At 39.7% G+C, this 21,488-nt stretch overlaps 1 protein-coding gene across 2 annotated transcripts in view; it reads right to left on the reverse strand.

Annotated features, from left to right (window-relative positions):
* The window catches only part of LOC100645051 (protein slit), a 627,790-nt gene that overhangs the window by 569,651 nt on the left and 36,651 nt on the right, over positions 1-21,488 (reverse strand). The window contains exon 2 of one of the 2 annotated variants that reach the window (XM_003397332.4): positions 17,708-19,473. In XM_003397332.4, coding sequence (XP_003397380.1) covers positions 17,708-18,000 — 293 coding nt within the window. In that variant the 5' untranslated portion in view covers positions 18,001-19,473. Of the gene's footprint in view, positions 1-17,707; positions 19,474-21,488 lie in introns of those variants that run through there. The other variant, XM_048408222.1, reaches the window with a different exon arrangement.

The raw sequence follows: 21,488 nt of genomic DNA on the forward strand, positions 1-21,488 counted from the left end.
CTCGATTTCCAATCTCGCATCTTCCCACCCATAATAAAGACGTTCCTCAAAATACTCTTTACCCCAAATCTGCTGCTACAAGGGGCAGCGCAACACGGTTCTCGCGTACAGCTGCGTGTTCCCGTGGCGGGCCATGTAGCGCCGCGTCGCAATAAATTTCGGTGACCGAGAGCGACCGCAACATTTTCGCCGCGCGCTTACGTGTTTGTCCTGCGGAAAAAAGAATTCTCTGCTTCCCCATCGCTCATCTCTCTTCCCTCATCCTTCGCTCGGAATCTCTGTGTTGTTCCTCCTCCTTCCCTCACCTCGACACTTACGATCTTTTGAAAGTCGCTTCCACCCCCGCACACACCTTTTTCGTTTGCATGCACCGGGTGATTCATGCGCTTCGAGGCGGACGCGCAGTCTCGCCCCCTGGGGTGGAGGACACGATCCAAAAGTCCAGGGGCGTTCCGCGGTGAAAACCGCGATGTTCTACATCATCCAACCGGCCCGTACCCGGCCCTCTTTCCCGTTATTTACGTTCCTGCCGAGATTCCGGATACTCCTTGAGGAATGCCCCGCACGCGTACTCACACCGGTGCCGCTACGTCGAAAACTTACGATCAAAGGGGACACACGGATTTATCTGTGGCAGGGAACGATGTCGTTTTGCGACGGGCTGCCTGATCTACGGGCCAGTTAACTGAGCGTTGTTCGCGTCGTTCTCCCGGCGTCATTTCGTATGAATTTCCAGCACAAACATGGGTACTAGCATCCTCCTGGTTGTTTTTTAAGCGTCTCGTTGGACCTGATAAGTTCGATGGATTCTTGGGTTGTTGCGGTAATGTGGATAGGAGATGAATTTCCTGAGATAGAGCGTGTCTTTGTTTTTTTGCATGATTAGTTTTCTTTTTTTTTAGAGAGATATCCTTGGTACGATGTAAAGTTTGTTGGAATGCTAAGGTACATCGATGCCGTTGCAAGGACGGAATAATTACATTTCATTAGAAAGAAAATAATCTGACATTTTATCCTACAGATAAGTTGTTCTACAGGTGTGTCCTCAGGTGTTTGCGCAGTAGCAATAATTTTGTGTTAGTAATTTTATTAGTAGATAGAATAATGCAACGTCGATAATATTCGTTCCAAGTTATTCTTCGTAAAGGAAATGGTTCCTGCTGGCAGTATTGTTAGAAAAGAATATATATAACCAAAGGTTTTCCAAGATCTATTTTACTCATCAAGTTCAAACCAAATAAAACTACTATCTTTATCCAAACTCCATCGAACCTTATCTCACTCTTACAACGAATTCTAGAAAGTACCGTTAAAACGCACGCGACCAAAGAATTTCCGAATCAATAAGACTTCTAAAATAGCCATTACTACACTAGTATTCGACAAATATCGCAAGCAAACACATCCGAACCTCCCAAGCGATTTAAATTCCACCTCCCGAACCCAAATCAAATAAAACTACCATTCTTCTCCTAACTTCGCCGAACATTTCGCCAGACAACTGGCTTCTCTCCATTACCGTCGCGATTCTCGTCATTTCGAACATATCTGTCGGCGGAGATTACGAGGTTGCCCTTAATGGACCAGTAAAGAACGGGCCATGATCGGCGTAACGGGCAAGTTTCGGCTGAGTTTACGTGAAATCGTCGATAAATCAGAATTAGGGCTCAGGGCTGCCGGGGCATGGTCGATTTAGTCAAAGGACGTCGAACCGTGAGCATAAGGGCGCCGCTGTCAGCGGACAAATCTCCGTTTAGAGGGGCCATTGTCAGAGGATTACGCGCCCATGCAGAGATCCCGAGGCTACGATCTCTCTCTCTCTCTCTCTCTCTCACTCTCGCGCGCGCGCAGAGAACCCGTTTGAGCATCGTCAGATTTCGGGTTTTCAATTGCACCGGAGAACCTGTTGAAGGGTGCCACGACGGTTACAGCGGCACATTTTACGAGATTATCGGCCGAGACTAATCCGGCCGAACGTTAACGACAGCCAAAGTATGCCCTTGGAAAATGTTTCTGCCCGATTGCCCCCAACCGCGTTCAATTCCGATCGATCGAACAGGCTCTCATGAATGGATTTCAACGATCCAACCGATACACGTTCTGATCGAGAAACCGTTGTGTACCCTTTCTTCGGGTTGGATAATATTGAATTGTGGCGTCGATGATGAGGAGCCGGGATGATAATATGATATGATAATAGAAGCGATGAATTGATTGTTTTAATGGGGTTAAATTCGTTGTTGATAAGAATCGTTTCGGAAGCAGCGTGTCGATTTTTTAGTGTCTGATGAATAGCGAGATTTATCAATAATTTGAAGATGAGTCTTGTAATAAGGAATCGTAATTTGTAAAAATAATGATTTCATCGTGATAACAGAGAAATGTTTTAGAGAATCGTTCTGAGAATAGCGTAAGTGTTTGGCATGTGTAGTATGAATTTTTCAGTATCTTGTGTATAATAATAGCGTAGGCGTTTCATATTGTATCAGTCCTGAATAATCAAATTTAAATTTCGATTTTCGATATTAACTGCAAATTAAAACGTATTCTATCAGCCTTAAGTACCTTAAAAGTATTAAAGAAACCAATGTAATTAACTTATCTTTCGGAAACTGAAAAACGAAGTTCGATACCGACCAATATCCGAACCTAATTAACCTATATCATATATCATTCCACTTTTTGCGACACAAACATCGAGTGATTAATTGCATTACACAAAAGGTTTTCCCCACACATTGAAATCTATCTTTCCTATTTATCTACAAAGGAACCCCGACCCTCGATATCAGAATATCAGGGAAAAATCATGAATTATACATTGTCCAGTTCCTTTTTTATCCCGACTACAACATATTCATATTTCACAAAGCATATCAGGGGGAATCTCCTATTTTTTTATATTCTCATTCACCGCGTACACAACTCATCCTCGAGAAAACTCGTCCCCCGGATATAAACGTATCCACATTTTCACAATTCCTGCGACATCGTCCACTCTTCCTGTCACAAATCTCACGTCCGCCTATAAACAACGTCACACGTCGTCAAAAAACGCCTGAAAACGCCTGAAAACGCCGCTGACTACCGGTAATTTCACCGACGATCATGCTCGTTTGGTATTGGTCGCGCATCGCGAACGTCCGCGACATCGATGAAATGAGCAGATAAAAAGGGGACCGACCACCGAGGCGATCAAGCGGGGATTTTAAAACGTGCCCGTGCATAAAGGGACACGCGTAAACCGGCTGGGCCAGGATATCTGCGAAAAATTCGGAAATGTCGCACGACCGATGCATAGTCACGTGCCACGCGTCCATGATTACCAGGTGTTACGGTGGTCGATTAATCCGACCGCGGAAATGGCCCCCGAACGGTTACAGCCCCCGTGACGAGAGTCCCCGGCTCGGTATACACGCAGCGGGAGTCCATTATGCCGGAACGAAAAAGGAAGGGCAGAGAGAAGGAAAAAAAGATGGACTAAAAACGCGAAGAAACGCACCAACTTCTTCCCTTCCAGAGACTAATTTCTTTGTTTGGCTGGTTGCCTCTTTGAAAGAGGTAGGGTGACAGCGCCATTAATTTTTGCATAAAAAGCGAGGGAGAATGAAATTAGTGAATTTAGATGGATGATTCGTTTGGAATTCAGGAGCGAGGAATGAAGCAGCTTGTGATTAAATGTCTCTGGAATGATGGTAGGACAAGATGGACACGTGGTTAATATCGAATTTCAGAGAGCATCGAAAGTTGAATATACTTTGATCGATTTTTGATAATAGTATGTCGGAAGTTTGATTATTAGAACATTGATTAATGAAACGATCGATTATCCGAACATCGATTAATGGAAAATTCGATGGCGATTCAATGGTGGAACAGGAGTCGAAAGTGAAAGAAAATGTTACATTTTTGCTCACAAGCTTTTCTACTCAATATTTGTAAAATATTGTACGAGCCACTTAATTAAACACCAAAAGAAATATAACAAAAACGCGTGGGAAATACAACTTCCTCGTTACATACTAACGCTAAAATTCTTTCAATTAGCAAAACAGAATCGTTTATCAACGTAGAAGTTCGTCATGGAGGAACGATATTCGGTAGAAATCTGAGGACTTTAAAATCCTGGTAACGTGGAAAAATGTAGCTCGACAAACCCTTCCTCCTCCCTTTTGGCCATCTCTATTCGGGCACGATAATTCTTTGTTTGACCCCCGCGCGCACTCTCACGTCGAGAAAAAACCATTAATTTCAGCATCAGAATGGACCGGGCCAGACCTCAGGTAGAAAATCGTGCGGGCCAGACATATCGACACCCTTTCCTGAATTCCAATGGAAACTCCCGCAACCGTCTAATGGAAGTTTCGCCGCTCTCTCGATGAAAGTGCACTCGTAGGTATGCCCCAAACAGACAACAATAAAAGAAAACCAACGCCAATGCCAGGGGGTGGAGATGGTGTTGCGAGGATCGAAACGATGCGGGAGCCTTCTTTCTCTTCTGTGTGCGAGAAAAACGCGTCGTGTACCAGATTTCTCGGCGATCTCCGTGAATCGATCGAAAGAGGCAACCAACAATTTTGAGAAGATACCCGATTGCTCCAAATTTTATGGAGTATATTGGATTTTCATCGATGAAAATTTGTAAGGCGATTTCTCTTCGAATCGAATGATACAACTTCCAGAAAAATCTGTGGACGTTGAAGTTTCCAAAATGTTACGGTATTTGCGCTGCTTTTGGAATATTCGTGGAAGGTTTTGTGCTCGATCATACGTTGTTAAAATAAGTCGGTTCGAGTTGTGGTACAAACTGTAAACTCTACGACTCTCTGGTTTCAGGATTTAAAAATCTCTAGAAACTCTGATCGAACTCTAAAATGTATAACGTTCAATGATGACTATTAAAAAAAATCGACTGAAATAATATCGAGAACAATTTTACATAAAATCGTGAAAGGTTGAAGGGTTGAAGAATCTTAGAGCTTCGTGATGTCAGTTCTAGAAACTTCATTTTAAGTTTCAGCTCCGAAACTTCGAAGATTCGAGCTATACGTCACTACATATACAGTGTATTCTTCGTTATTATTTCGATGGTTTTAGACGTTGCATATGCATGAACATTGTAATTATCTTGATTCTCTCTTTGGCTATGCAGTTTCTCCGTAGTGCTCCACTCTCTGCCCGTAACTTCGCCGAACAGAACCAAACTTCCTCTTTGATTCTATCGTACTTTGTATGCCGGTGTATGTACAATATATGTATACCAGTAGTATGCATCTTCTCACGCTTCAAACTTCTGTCGGATTTCTAAAATCCATTCATTCGGAACAGGCTCGCATACATAGAACAGATCTTTGATACCTTTCGTACTTTCTAAACTCTTATCTTTGAAAATTGATGCACGAGAATGTTCACATATGATGTTTACGAAGTTCATTCATGTAATACAATCTAAGTATTCAGTCGATGCGAAGGTAATATCGATTTTTGAATATTGGATGGGTCATACATCATAGTTCAGGATAAAATTATTTTATAAAGATTATTCTAATTAAAAGATTTTACAACGTGGATTATTAATAGCAATAGATATAATAAAATAAGAATTATCTTATAATCGTATTCTGTATTTATAAAGTATTGAACGTAGAAATCAGTATCGATTGAGCAATATTAATACTACTACTATGTAGCACACATACACAGAGAGTGTAAACAACATCTGTGTTCAGTCAGTTACAGCAAATGAACTTTAAAAAGGTATAAATATTATATTATATAATATTTAAATGGAAGTAATATAAAGAAAGAACTATTCAAGCCGAACAATAACATCAAAATCAGTTTTTCTCTATGAAGATGGCGTGAAGAAAGTTCCAAAGCAATGCAAGAATTCTAGCAAATGATAATAGACATCACATAATTGATTTACTTTTATAATATATTCGTAAAATTCTCCTTCAACTGATTGTCTTGTGCAATCATAGATAATTAAATACTTTTAACAAATATTAGATTGAAATTTACGTTTCAGTTGTATGACTATGTGATCTTTCAATCAAGCTTGTCATTAGTACTTCGACTGCCACTCAGCATCATTAAAGGCACTTTCGAAGAGAAACCACGTGTGCTTTCTCGTTAGCGCATTCATACCTTTGACGAAATATATTTCAGAATTCCTCATGAAAGCAAGTTTGAAACAACTTTCGAGACAAATCTGATGTAATCTCGGTAAGATGGGATACTTTCAAGTTACTCGCAGCATATGAACAAAGATCATTCAAAACAAAAATCAAAAACAAAGATCAAAAAAGAACATTCCAGAGAATATTTAAAAAACACATGTACAAGAGAGCAGTAAAGGATCGTATTACTTTTCGAACGAGACAAAAATGTCCATCTTTCAAAATCCAACGCATATTCATCTTTTTAAGTAATAATAACGCAAAAAGCACTTTTATGTCGAGAGTATTCACTGATCATCCAATATTCCACATATAAAGAACCCAATTAACGTATTGTCTGCCGGAATTAATGGAAGTGCGTATTCGAATGACATAAACAGTCATGCGCGTAAAATTTTTAATCTTTTTTAAATCCTACGATAATAACGTAAAATGGATACTAAATGCGCCATAAAACGCTTACACGATTTTAGTTTTTAATAAGATGTACATTATACGCATATTACGATATGTATATCGTGCTGAAATAAGTGACAATAAAATGCAGTGCTGTGAATAAAATATAATAAAACGTTCTTCTGGTAAGAAAGGTATTTTAAACCTCTGAATACTGTAGGGTAGGGATTTAAAGAATTTAATATTTTTGTAGAGAAATTCGCAAAAAATACATTAATGTTCTTTAATACTTGTCAATTCTAAGACGTTTCACAATATGCAAAATATCATGCACGTGCCGTTAACCATGACAAATGTCACAGTTTGTTCAAATTATTATTATTACCACTAAACGCGATAAATACTAAAATATGCCAAAAAAAAAGAAAAAAGAATTATCCAAAAAAGAAAAAAATTCGTGAGAATAGGCCAACAGAATGCTCAATCCTCTCCATTACGAAGCATCTTCATTTTAAGCTACTTTCTCAAGAATACGTACGTCAACTCGACACAACGATACTAATTACGAAACATCCCGATCGGTCCACGAGCGGTATAATCGGACGTAATTGTTGTTTGAGCGAATGATTAATTGTCGTACGGTGTTGCACACGCTTGGAGGCGCGTTACGCGCGACAGCTCGCAGTGTTATTATAAATAATAATGCTAATCATCGTGCGGACGCTCCGTTTATCATCGACTTAATTATAGATCGGCGGATTAATTACAGCTACAGTCGGAGGGCCGTGACAGGCGAAGATCCAACGATAGCGGCCTTCAGTGCTGGATAGACTTGGAAAACATTTAGACGTGAAACCACGCCGTGAAACGAATTAGAAGGTAAAATCGCGGCACACGGACGTAACATAGACTTTTATCAAATGATCTAGGTGCTTTGTGAGCAATTGGGGCACACAGCATAATAATTACGAGTCAATTTGTGTGGACAGGTTGTATGGTTGCGTTTGATACTAGTTAGATGTTTATCTACTCTGTTTTTCTTTGCCTGATTATCGTAATTGTTATGCTTGGGAGTTTCTCATATTGAATAAGTAGTCCCCTGACGGCGATATGAAATTATCTTGCGTTTTACAGCTAAAAGTATTTATTGCGTTGGTTGCGCTCGTTGCATAACTGCAAGTTATTCGTTCATTTTGTGCCCAATCAATTTATAATAGGTTTCTACGTTAACTCACATATTTGGGAAAAAAGGAAAGATTTTGAAACGAAACACGGTAAAAATACATAAATAACATACGCGAGGAAATTAGATTATTATGAGATTACATACATTAGCGTTGAAAATTTTAGTTACCAAAAACACGAAGCTAAAACGCTTCGAATTAAAGAGCAGGACGTATCTAATCCTTAGAACAAATATCGTAATAAAATCATATAAAAGCTTCAGGAAAGTTATGTATCTATTACTAATAATTAATAGAAACATATTTTTTCGATAGTTTAAAAGGAACTCGCCCTCGAGAGAATAGAAAATTCCCTCATTTCTTTGCACACGCTTTAAAACCTAAAAGTCATAAACTGGCTTCGAAATCACAGTTAATACCTAAATCCGCAGCGACCAAAAGTTACAAACTCGAAATAAAACGATTATCAACAACTTCAAGTATCGAGTGCAACGATTGAGCCAGGGAACATTCCTTCGCAGGAAATCGAAGATAAGACGACACGGTCGTTCGACGCCATTAGACGTATCCTTTGCAACGGAGGTGCGCGCGTGCACGGAATTGGAATCCCCGGGGAACGAGGGAAGCGTGCCAGGTCCAGGAGACACAGAACTTGAGTCTCGAGACCGTGTACCATGACTAAACGAAGCTTCGCGAGACCCACTCGAAGGCGGTAAAATATTTGCGGTTAGCCGACCGTTTCCCCGTTTTGCGGCAGCGAAATGTAGCAACTGCCATCCAGCGGGTTAGTATATAGTGGCGAACCTCTGCGTATTATGCATGGCTACGGGAAATAGTTGCACGATGAAAACCACCCAGCGGTTGCCCCGTCCGGTCGTCGACGATTTTAGATCTTGCTTCTTGCGACGAATCGTCTAAAACGACACTAAACGTGACAGAATTCGTGAGAGGATTCATAAAAACAGGAAGAGACTGAGGTCTACTGGAAAATGAGGAAACTGATTCTTTTCTACCGCCACGACTGTTGGCCAAGAATGTCTGAGCTTGGTCTTGACATACTGGGAAATACAAGAAAAATATATGATTCAACAAAGGAAACTTTAAAATTAATAATTTCGTACTTAACATCGTCTGCCATATTGGCAACCTATTCTGGGATAGATACATGTTACACTCATTCATTATTGTTGTTGTTAAATATGATTCCATTTTGTAAAATCGTGGTCTTCCGTGAAGTTTCATCCTCCACAACTGTATGCTGGCTGTTCGAACATTGTTGAGGACGTCAAAATTAACGTTATAATGAAAAACATACGATACAATGATTTATTTTTTGTTTAGCTTCATAATACTCTGTTTGATTATCTAACCGGCTTAGATCATATCATTATTAATATAAACAACGTATATTCTAGGATTGATAGGTTGTCTGAATCTTGTCATTCTATTAGAAAGTTGTTACATCGTGTCTCGTTTCAGTTGTATTTGCAATGATTATTTATTCCAAAGCGAACAAAGAAATAAAACGCAAAATGATACAAAACGCGTCGTAATATGTACAATGAAACGTAAGAAGAATGTGTCGAGATATGATGAACAGTATTAAAAGGAAATGGTATTTGACGAAGTAGAAGAACGTCTGAATTCCATGAAATGAGTTAAAATATGAAAAAAGCTTTGAAAGTGACAGGCGCATCGAAACATAGCAGAGTGGCTGAAAATGCAATGAAACATAGCGTGAAGCATCGATAAGGGAGAAAAGTGAAAAAAATCCGTCGGAATTTGATGGAACGCGTAATAGTTGAAATGCGACAGATAGCATTAAAACAAAACAGACAGTATCAAAACACGATGGAATCTGTCAAAAATAGCAAAACGAAATAAAATGCCTATGAAATGGGCAAAAATACGAAGAAGTCTTGAAAAATGCGACAAAACATAACAGAATGCGCAAAACACAGCGTGAAGCAAGAAAAAAGGAGGACGGTAGAAAAATCCGGTGGAATTCGACGGAATGCGTCGAAATGTGACGAAATGAGCCGCTGTTCGCAATTGAAAAAGAGAGAGGTTGAAATACGATGCCGTTTAGAGACATGTGGACGGTTTCGCGAGTTCGGCCCGCGCCTACGGTGCGGTGACACGCGCAGTTTCACGCCGCGCGAGCAACTATGCGGGCTACCGCGTTTGCACTCGAGGAATCCGAATGGGACAGCGCGCGTGTCCCTCGATTTCACGCGCCGCCAGGCACGGGACATCGCGACGAAAAAATTTAATTACAATTCTCGGCAGGGTTGGTCGGCACCGATGTCGAGAGATATACCAACGAGAAAGAAATCGCGAATTTACTCGGCTCTCCTCTCTTCTCTTCTTTTCGCTCTCGTCACACACTGTTCGAAAGGCTGTCCTTCGTTCCTGGGGGAGGATAATCGAGGCGGCTCGACGCGTCTCTCCTTTGAACCAGCCAAATCGGATTAACTTGGATCATTAGCTTGCTTATCGGCTCTGATGAATTTTATTAAGCCTTCTAGCAAGAAGAATCTCCAAGTACACAGGACCAAGACGCGACAGCGGGGACAAAGTTTCTGGCGAACGCTTCGACGGGAAACGCGGAGGAAGGAAGCTGCGCGGGAGGAAAAATCGAGTTAGGACACAGGAGATATTGATCGTAGCGGAAATGGCCACGTGACGCGTTGGATATTCAGGAGATGCGATTAAATAAATAAATTATAGAATTGTTGGTTTATGAAAGGCCGGTTTAAGGGTTTAGACATGCAATGAAACTCTTGCAGACAGATCCATTCATAGTTACGATTATAGCGAAGTTAAAATACATCTTGAACTAATAGCTTCTTCACATAAATATCTTTTACCTTTCCTTTCCATCAAAACCTTTTTTATAGATAGATGAAGAATTGTATCGCATAATAAGAAATATATAGTGCTATTAGAAAAATATACATGTCCTCTACGTATCCATCTATAAAATATCTTGATTCGTCGCACAATAAAAATTATACACTTTCACCGAATAGAAAATAAAATGGAGCATTCATTTGCTCTCAAACAAGAAAGAAAGCACAAACAAAGACCGTTGAAGTTATGAGACCTTCAAGTATGAGATGCATAAAAGAATGTTAGAATTGGAATGCTGAATTTACTAAGAAGTACAAAAAATTTGAGTTACATCGGAACATTCTTATGGCATCCACGTGGCACGTTGGACATTCACGAGGCGACGAAAAACGTGCGGAAGATACGTGGCAGGAAATGTAGGACGATGTCTCTCGCAGACGTTACTTAGAAAAACATGGAGCTTCCTCAAACACTTAGCTCAGCCGTTACGATTGTTTTCCTTGCCGCGTGCTACTGTTTGTACAGCCTAATCGAAAAATCATAAGCACCCCTTCCTCCTTGTAGTGGTTGTTTTATGGAAAAAGGGGTTGGTCTTATCGGGAACGCTTGTGGAAAAACAGATACTCGATCTCTCGATGATGTGTTTGTTGGATGAGTTGTTACTGATCTTTGGATTGCCGTGATTAACACGCGAAACGGATGTGATCTCCCATGGGAGTGGGTTTAAGTTCTTTCGATTAATATTGTTATGATTAAAAATTGTAGCGTAATTTAAGTAGAAGTAAACAGAAATAAACGGAATCTGTGAAACGTTAAACTATTAAGTAAAATTATCAAATTTCCGATTCTTCAAATTTCCAAATTTTCTAATTTCTGAATTCGCGAACATCCAAATTCCCAAATTTTTATTTTGTGATTTTTCGAATTCATAAGTTTTTATATCCACGAAATTTCAACAACCTGTATCGCAATAATAAAGATAATTTTAATGTTTGAAAATTTGTATATAATCTGTTTACTCTAAAACGAAATCGAATCTAAAACGAAAATCCCTGTATTTTCAAGGGGGAATTAGGGTGGTTCTAATTAGAATAGTACACGTGTAACATGTGTGTGATATCGATCGAATATTGATTACATGATTTGGCTTGTGTGAATTGAAATTGGATTATCAATATTAGCTTGACGATTGACAGAGATAATTGAAATATCGGATGCTGTACATACTTCACATTTTGTCACGTTGTGAAAGTAGAACAAACGATGATAGTTTCTTGTCTCTGCTTATGATCGATTGGTTGTCTCTTTGCACGACTATTTTCAGAATCGTTGGCAATTTGCCCATGGTAGAAATGGTAACAAGGCTCCGAATAAACAAACTCGATTTCCTCTATAGTTATCGTGCACAAACGTATGTAATCATCGAGTCTGATGATCGACATATTAAACGAAACTGGACGTTTCACTCATTGCCAGAAATATATTTGTCATTCGTATTTCCTCAAAATATTTTTATACTACTATGAAACTTTAATATGTGAATCATAAAGAATATTCTGACAATTAAATGGGGTCACTCTTTTTCAGTTATAATTATTATTACAGAAAATTTCATCACGAAGATTTTCAATATTTACTTATTTCAATATGACTGAAATATTCCACTAAAGGCTGTGACTATATATGTTAATTATATATATATAATATTTATTAATAAAATAATAAAATATATATAATAATAAAAATTATATATATAGTTATTTCGTAATATCTATTAATAGTTTTGACTTTTGTCTGATCTATGTGGCAATCTTAAATAAATGGGAGGAAACTATTTGAAGTCAGCTATTTCAAGCCGTAGATATTAAAAAGAAAAGATTGCAAGTTATTTAACTATTATAAAAGAGATTCGTGATTAGAAAAATATTGGAAAACACTGACCTAAAAGAACTTACGAGTAGCATCAAATTTATATATTCAAATTAGAAATTTCGAAATTGCCATCTAGTTTTGACACGCAAGATCGATCTAGATATTGATAAACAGTGAAACAATCGTATCTTTCGTTTCATCAGGTTTTCGAAGTCACTTGCGAAGACTCGGCCACTTCATTAGAAACGGAAGTACGAGGAGAACATCCGAAGATTCGTTTTGGAAACTTCGATGGTCCCGAGTGTCACTGACAATCGACGTACCTGCATCCGTGTATAACGCAATACTGTTTAGCTGTCCGCAGACCGCAGATTTAGATAGGGTTACAAACAACTAGATCTGACCGTCCCAGTCCCTAATTATCTTGACGGCGGCCAGCTGCGAACGAACAGGTAGAAATTCCTGCGAGGCAAGAAAATGAAGGAGCAACACGAAGGGGGATTCATCAGCGCTTGTGATTTGGAAACAAACGTAGATATGTAACTTGTATTCTTTTTGGTACATATTTTATCACGTTTTTCTTTTTTAAAATATTTTTGTTTTATCTAAATACGATGGGATATTTCATAAAATGATTTGACGCAGCGAGGATCAAAAGTGAATATATGCAAATATATAATAATATAAAACTCATACACGTATGTTGCATAAATTGAAAATTGATTGGAATAATATAAGGAAGATGTAGGAATAAAAAACATAGGTAAGTCAAGATTATACGACTCACAATTTTGTCTCTCACTGCATTCCAAAGAATGTTATGAAAGATATTTAGTATAAAGAGGCGAGATATAAAGAGATTGAAATGTTATCGATCCCAAGTATCGATTTGATTTATAAAATTGAGAGTTACGCATGACCTATCACCTTCATTGTATCAATTAATACTAGGAAAAATGGTTACAAAGAAAAACGTAAAATAAAAGGTTGAAGAAAATTATGAAATAACGTAAAAATCTCAGAATCGTTCGAATAGAATATATAAAAAGAATGATAAAGTACTTCTATAGAATTGTTGATTAATATATAGATACTGTGACAAGATAAAAATATAACCAGTATTGAAAATGAGAGAAATTCTTCAGTGACTTTGTAAACCATTCAATGTATTCAATGGTTCGACGTGCTGTTATAAATGAGATAATCTTTAATATTCTATGATGGTTGATTTACTATCTGGAATTATTTACCCGAGTGATTCATATCTGTTTGACCGGAATAAAATATATTTCTCGTACTGGGTCAAATTTAACAAGAGAGGGAAAAAACGAGAATAATTCTATCGCTTTTATAGATTCGTTCGTTTTGTAGTCCAATGGAATAGCTGTCGATCGCGACACGAGTATAATATTGGATTTTGTCATTTTCGCGAGTGCGATATAGGTACTATCTACCAATTTGCTTTCATATAACCATCGATTTGTACTTAACACAAGTATTTTCTTTTTTGTGCTCCCCCAAAAAAATAAACAGAACAATTCCATTTTTTATAAATTTTGCAATTTCATTACGGCGATACATTATCAACGTTCATGTTTTAAAGAATAATAAGACTTACTCACATCAATTTATACTTTATAAGAAAACGTACAAATAGTCGGATTTTAAGATAAATTTTTAAAAATAACATGTACCATCATTAACAGTAATATGCAACCTCATGACTTATCCGCATTTTATGAGATTGATCATTGTAACAGTTGAATACTTGATATTACAATATGAAAAGCACACGAGAGAAATATTGATATCATCTGATCGCTAAGAAGAACAACGGCGAAAGAAGAGAAAACTTCGCTTTTGACCAAAAATTACAAATGCAATCCAAGTGAGGTTTTGGCGTTTCATTCCAAAGCTAGAAGCACCGAGCTTTCATTTCGGCATCAGTAGTAACGTATTTCGAGGATTTAATTATTCACGATGTCCTCTGGTCTGTCGGCGGCATATTAATAGTATGCTAATCAATTGTCATTAATGGATCTCCGTTACATCGAGTTCGTCGCGACGCAAACCTGCGAAAGAAAGCGATAAGACGGGAAGCTATTTGTTTGGTAGACCATTTTGTTGCTTCTCGCAGTCATTTACTCTCCTCTCTAATCGAACGCTAGCATGCACTGAGAAGTAAAGGGGCTCGCGAGGATATTCAAGCACTTGCTGGCACCTTTTATGAATATATTTATATGCGATACACGAAACATTCTAAACTTAGCACTATAATGAAACCCGATTATCACGATTACATTACTAAAGTTTTCAACAAATATAGAAACGTACGAAGAAGTAACAGGACATTTAGCGAAAGCATATGTATATTTCACAGAAATCATAAAAGTATTTAAACAGTCAATTATCCATTATATAAATAAACTTCGATGTTCAAGGGGATTATCCATTAACATACTGAATATATACTTGTGGTAAACTTCTATATACATTTTCTGGTTGATTCTACATTTTACTAATATAATCATAATAATTTTGTCTCGTTAGAATGCTAATCAAGTTTCAAGCAGTTTCATATAAGACGCATAATATATTCAGAAAAGCTTTCTATGGTAAGTCTGCAAATACTTTCACGAGTCACTGTACACGGGTCTAATTCATAACCATCAATTACTCAACTTCGTCGCGAGGACGTGTGGTCGATAGCTACGTACTCGTAGTGGAGAACTCTTAAGCGTTATTGACGTGTCATCGAGCAAGATGCAGCAACGTTTCCGCGTTTAATAATTTTACAACATTGTTCGGTGGCAGCGTTTTGCCTATCTACGTAGCAAATTACGAACACTCTAGCGAACACGTCGTTCATCGCGATCCTGCATCGATAAAATAGCGACGCAGTCCTTCGAGGATACAGGATACTCTTGACGTTTTATTCCTGCGCTCTGGCCGCGTTGTAACGCGTTTTATTGCACCCGTTGCGTTTTTATTGCGCCACTTCGACCACCGTCACTCCGAGGAAATGCAAAACTATTAAACCGACGTTCCTACCGTGTGGCCACATCGCATTGCGAGGAAATATGCACGCTGCTTAACGACCAACCGTTCAATTCTCATCCTCTCTTCTTTCCTCGTTTTTTAGTTGTCTGCCGATGCATCGACATTCGACTAAAAGCAATTTCATTTAAATTACCGGCTTCTTGTGCGATAACTTTGTCGAGCGAAAACGAACAGAAGAGCATGAAGCGAGCACTGTGAACCGTTTTGGTATATCGTATAATAGTGAGTTATTTGGAAAGTTTTTGACAATGGATATATTTGCTTATAATGTAAATTTCTCCTCTTTCTATATTTTATTACACGATATTTATAAAATATGTTTGAAATATTATTTAATTTCCGACATGTTTGGGATTTCATGAAAAATAGCAGGCGTCACCTATTGTAATACGTTTGTACCGAGCTGAATAAAATGAAATGAATTTTTAATTTTCAGACATGAAGTTGATAAGATCATGTTGATTTGACATTGATCCGAGATTGATAAGAGAAACTGACGTAACAATAGGAGGAGATAATGAGACGAATATACATATGTTACAACCTGACACAACGGTTCATGAAATTATTTCAGTGCTTACAGAAGATTTTATAAATATTATACGTGTTATACAATAGATCTTGAAATTTTATTGACATTTTAATAATACATTGAAAAAAATTTGGCTGATCAAAAATTTTTATCGAATATTAAAATGCAAAATTTAGTTAAACGCTATTCCTGTTTTAAGAAGGAAATTGGAACTGATTATTTAAAATGGTGTCGTTCATTATTAAAATTGCATTGCGCGTTGATATGAACTAGATATTACATATGTAGTAGATCTAATTTCATCTTACCTACCAAATATAGCACAGTACAATAGAAGCTGTGTTATTACCAGACTATCGATTACGGGAACAATCAATTATCAGGACATCAATTGAGAGAAGATTTGAAGATAACCGATCGTTAGAAAGATCGAGAAACAAGAATAGAAATTGTGAAAAATTGTTATATTTTTATTCGAAAGTGTCTGTCTTCGTTTGATATTAATATTTATAGAACAGCCAACAATAAACAATCTTTGATACGAGAAAAGAATAGTTCTGTTATTCGAATAACGTATGTTATGCATCATTCATCCTTTTCTTTTCATAACATTTCCTCAATGATGAAAAACTGAATACCTGTACGATTTGCAGACCTGAAGTAAGCAGGTTTCGAAGCGGTGATTTATTTAAGAAAGCGAAGCTGCTCGATATATGACATCGAAAGTCATCGAAAGAAACCAACCATTATTCCATAAACCGTTAATTCTACAAAAATACACCGTCTTTAAATTTCTCTTCCATTTCGCAACGAAATTTTCAAACAATTCAATATTTCCTTCCATTTAAAAAAGAAAAGCAATTCGACCTGTCGTAGAATGTAAGATGAACAATAATCGCGATGGCTACGTAGAGCTTTATTATCAAGAGCCACCGATATACGCATGTGCCTTCGTCGTTCTTTTCCAATCGACTAATGCAACCCCCATACAAAGAGCTTTCACGAGTAATTTTCAGGTTAAGTGAGTCGGAACAGCCCCATTTTTCTGAATACCTCGCGATCAACCTGCTACTCGGTCCGGTTATCGGTTAGACCGTTGTCAATATGTTCGCCTGCTTTTTAATTTATATCGCGGATGGCTGCGTGGATTAAGAGTTCGATAGAAGTGTCGATTTTTGAAGATTACAGCTAAAAGAGTTGCTCGCAAGATGGGCAATTTATCCGAGATAATCGATCCGTCTCGTTGAATATTAAGAGGAAGATAAATTGCGAATAAGTTTTTATTTTTTTATAATGCACCACGTTTTAAATCTACGTACGCGTAACATTTTTGAAATTTTCGTCTCAACTTGCAGAAAACTGCGCTATTCGTAGTTACAGACTGCGACTTTTTATACAACGTTGTTACTATGGTCATGACTAAAAAAAAAAGAAAAGAAAAAAATGGAAATTGAATAGCTATTTCTTTCACCTACCAAACATTACCCGGATACTTTGTATACATTTTCGTGCCGCATACGCTTTTGCATTTTTAAATTCCCTATGAAAGCATAGGTTTTCGCAGTGAACTTTCAGCGTAATTTAAAGTAAATAAAGAAAAAAGAAACAAAGCTAATCAAAGCACTCACAGTTTTTCGGCGAGAAGAAGGCTGGCCAGGTCCCCAGGAATCTGCGTGAGTCCCTGTTGAGAGCAGTCGACCTCTTGACCGGTACACGTGCACAACCACGGGCATCTACCACTGTTCATCTCCTCCATCGTACCCGACAAACTTCCGAGACCGAAGTTACCGAGGGCGGTACCATGAGAGGCGCCACCGCCCAGCACGGACAATATCAGCAGAAGTCCCCAGGCGCAGACCACGGAACCGCAGCTGACGCCGAGCAAACGCAGCGACCAAGCCGGCGTCATGGCACGTGCCATCGCCAAGACCTTCCGATTAATGTCCTTCACAGCACGATTAGGTCCCTCGAGGATTTTGGCGATGCTCCCGGCTCGGCTTTTCGGCCGAATATTGTTCGGATCGTACAGACTGAAGCAGGCTGCCTCGTTGCCCGCCAGCCGACCGACGTTGATGCCCGGATAAACGTAATTGGGCGCCGGCTCCAAGAACGACGAGATTTCCAATCCTTCGGCTGGTGGACAACCGAGTATCCGTACCGGCTCGAGAATAGGATCCTGTTCCAATCGTATAACAGAGCACTCGAACTCGTTTGACGTCAAATCCCGTGTATTCTGACTCTGATGTCGTTCCGTGGTTTTTCCTCGCGATCGATCCCTCCTTCGACCATGAACCCGACACGATCGATTCGAATTCCTTCGCGCGCCGTCCACGTGATGTCTGCCCGAAACGCCAGTCGCCCGCTGCCTATGCGCCTGACACACTCCCCGTCTCTCGTACGGTTCACCAACGACCACGCTATCGGCCGACGACGACGTGTTTCTCGGTCGCTTCGAACGGACCCCCGATCCGTTGTCGGCTATCAACTGCAGATCCAACGCTGCCTCCTGATGACGCCACTGATGGACCAACACAGGCGTCTCCGTCAACGTCACGCCACCGCCGCGATCCTCGATCCTCAACGCCTCGCAGGCTTTCGATTGCCCAACAACGATACTGTTCGATTGCTCGTCCACCGTGAGGCTCGTTCTTTGACCAGCATCCACGTCCCTCTGACCTGGACCACACGCGGTACCAAGGTCCTCCGTCGATATTTCGACGATTTTTTCGCGGTCTGCCTCTATAGAGTCGATCCGCGATCCACCACCGGGTACTGACGATGGCTGCTCGTGAGCTAGACCATCCAGCAGGCCCTTTTGGGGGCCGTGTTCGTGGCCCCCTTCTCGTTCTACGCGCCCCTCCGACAAGCTGTTGGACACCACTAACGGCACCACCCGTTCCTGCGCATCCTGGGGCACCGCTCTCACTGACTTTATCTTGACGCTGGTCTGTGCCCTAGTTTCTACCGTACCCGACGCGGGTACGTGGTCCTTGCCGCGGGAAGCGCGTCCAGCGACAATACGGCCAAAGTCATTTACCAATTTCCTATATGCCGCGTTTCACTCTCCGTCCAATGTCCCTCTAGTCGACTACTTCTAATCGCTGATCATTAATCTAACTCTCACGTTGTGCACAGATATCGCGCTGTGGCTGTACGCGTGTTACATACGCGTGTATACTCGGGCTACGAAACGCGTGTCGCTTTACACTCTCCCGTGCTCGACGAAGCTCTACGGCTAACGCTTGTCGGTTTCTTCTTTTCCCTACTCGAGCTTCTGTTCACTCTGGCTTTCTCGATCGTCGGTTGCTCGTTACGCGGGCATTATACTCGGCGATTGGTGAGTCGATTTGCCAGTCGTTTCTTCTACACGCTCGATGCGACAGTGATGCATCACCTGTAACAAGGAAACACCTTTCTTGAGTATACATATATATATTACGTACCAGCTGTGCTCGAGAAATTTTTCATCGAACGAGCTACGCGACCGAGTTTTAATAACTCTAGCTCGGCATGCACGCGGATGTCTCCCAGCGGATATTTAAAGGCGGAAGTTGCTCGAGAGAGGCAGGTACAAGCTCGACCGCGATAGAGCCGCAATTCAGTCGGTCGGATAGGTGTTTTCCGTGCACGCATGATATATATTCCCCCATCGGCGGAAGTTGCATACATTCTCCGGTGGCGGAAGGGAGGCCGCGTTAGTCCCCCTTCGCGAGACTAGATATCGCGATTCAACGTGGCAGACAATATTTTCTTTTTTCATCCCCTCCGCGGTAGCGTGCTCGCGTGCCTGTGTGCACGCGTCACCGAAAAATACATCTTCCATCTTGTAAGCAGATGCGTCTCGTTTTCTAGCAAGACGAAGGAGAAAAGAAGGAAGCGGAGAGAGAACCGAATGGCGCAGCCAGTTACAAAGAGAGGAACTCGCCGTTGCAATATCGGAAGTACGAGAAAAATATGCTTTCGAAGCACAATCAAGGACTCGAACGCATTCCATGCACAGCCGTTCCGAGTTGCGAGGCATATTGGAATTTCTCTCCGACGTTCTTCCTCCTTCGTCTCCGCTGAAACACCATCACCAGCCGCTTTCTTTCATTTCCCCCGCGCCCGCGCTCGTCTGCCATGCAAACGTGTCTTGAACGCACGTGATGTCCCTCATATACATGTTGCTCGCGCTCCTAAGTGCCCCCGGATACGTTTTCACGATTTATCACTACCTGGGAACACCTGGAAATAGAATTTCTGTCGCGGCCACTGCGCGAAATAATACGCGGTCCCGGCTGTTCCCTGGCTTAAGTTGCGCGTCTGGCAGTTTCTATTAGGGGTGGAAATTGCAGGCTGACTTCCGGGGAAAAATCCCGGCCTTTACAAGATTTCTACCTCTGTTCTGTTATTTTTTGAATCTTTTTTATGCGGATCACTGGTTATTTTATCGAAGAAGATAAGATAGGCTCCAATTATTTCAAAATTGGAAGTTGAAAATAGCGAAATCGAAGCTCATAGCTTTTAGAAAATCTGTGTGATTAGTATTCTGAAATTGTGTAGTTTTTCATCGATGATGTTACGATTTTTTTGGCACCGAACGAAAAGATAATTTACGAAAGTTGACATTATTGAAATATGGAAATAAAAATGTTCCCATTCCGATTATTCTATTAGAGTAGATAACGTAATATAATATGCGATTAACGAAACTGATTCATTAAATAATTCTCTACTTTGGCTAGAAAATAACAGCTACGGCACTGAATTATATACATTAAAGCAGCCGCACATGTTGACTGCGTAACTTCAATATTTGTCAAACATACTTGTTAGCAGAGGATAAAGAACTCTGAAGGGTGCTCGTTATTTCAAGCGGCAGAGAATTCGATAATACTCGTCAAACAACTGCAGAAGGATAAAATAAAGACTTGACGTCTAATTTAAAATTCGTCGCAACTTAAACCCATATGAGTGAAGCAATGACTCTGTCTTCTTGCTGCCAAGCTTATATTGACCGACTTTCCGATCGACGTGATTTTGGATCAGGCTCAAGTGCAGTCCAGTTCAACGTAGTATATAGTTTATAGTACGTGTATAAAATGTGAAAAGTAGCGAGATACAAGCTACTAGTACGAACAAATCCTGTTACATAACGATAATTTGATAATAAGAGACATTCAATTTTACAAGTAAATTTTACAACTTCTCTTGATGTAAAATTGCAAAATTATAAAGGAGAAATTTATAGCCTGTAATTTGTAATTTGTCAATTGGCAAATATCAACGATTATATAATAAATTATTCTGCAAGAGAACTCAAATGCGTAATTCCTTCTTAATCGAAAACCGTCAACAACACAGCAAAAGAATAAAAGAATTCGTTCCATAGCAAAACTCTAGTTTTGAATTAGTTTAAATCGATTCACA

The sequence above is a fragment of the Bombus terrestris genome, chromosome 8 (genome assembly GCF_910591885.1).
Source record: "Bombus terrestris chromosome 8, iyBomTerr1.2, whole genome shotgun sequence".
NCBI classification, from domain to species: Eukaryota; Metazoa; Arthropoda; class Insecta; order Hymenoptera; family Apidae; genus Bombus; species Bombus terrestris.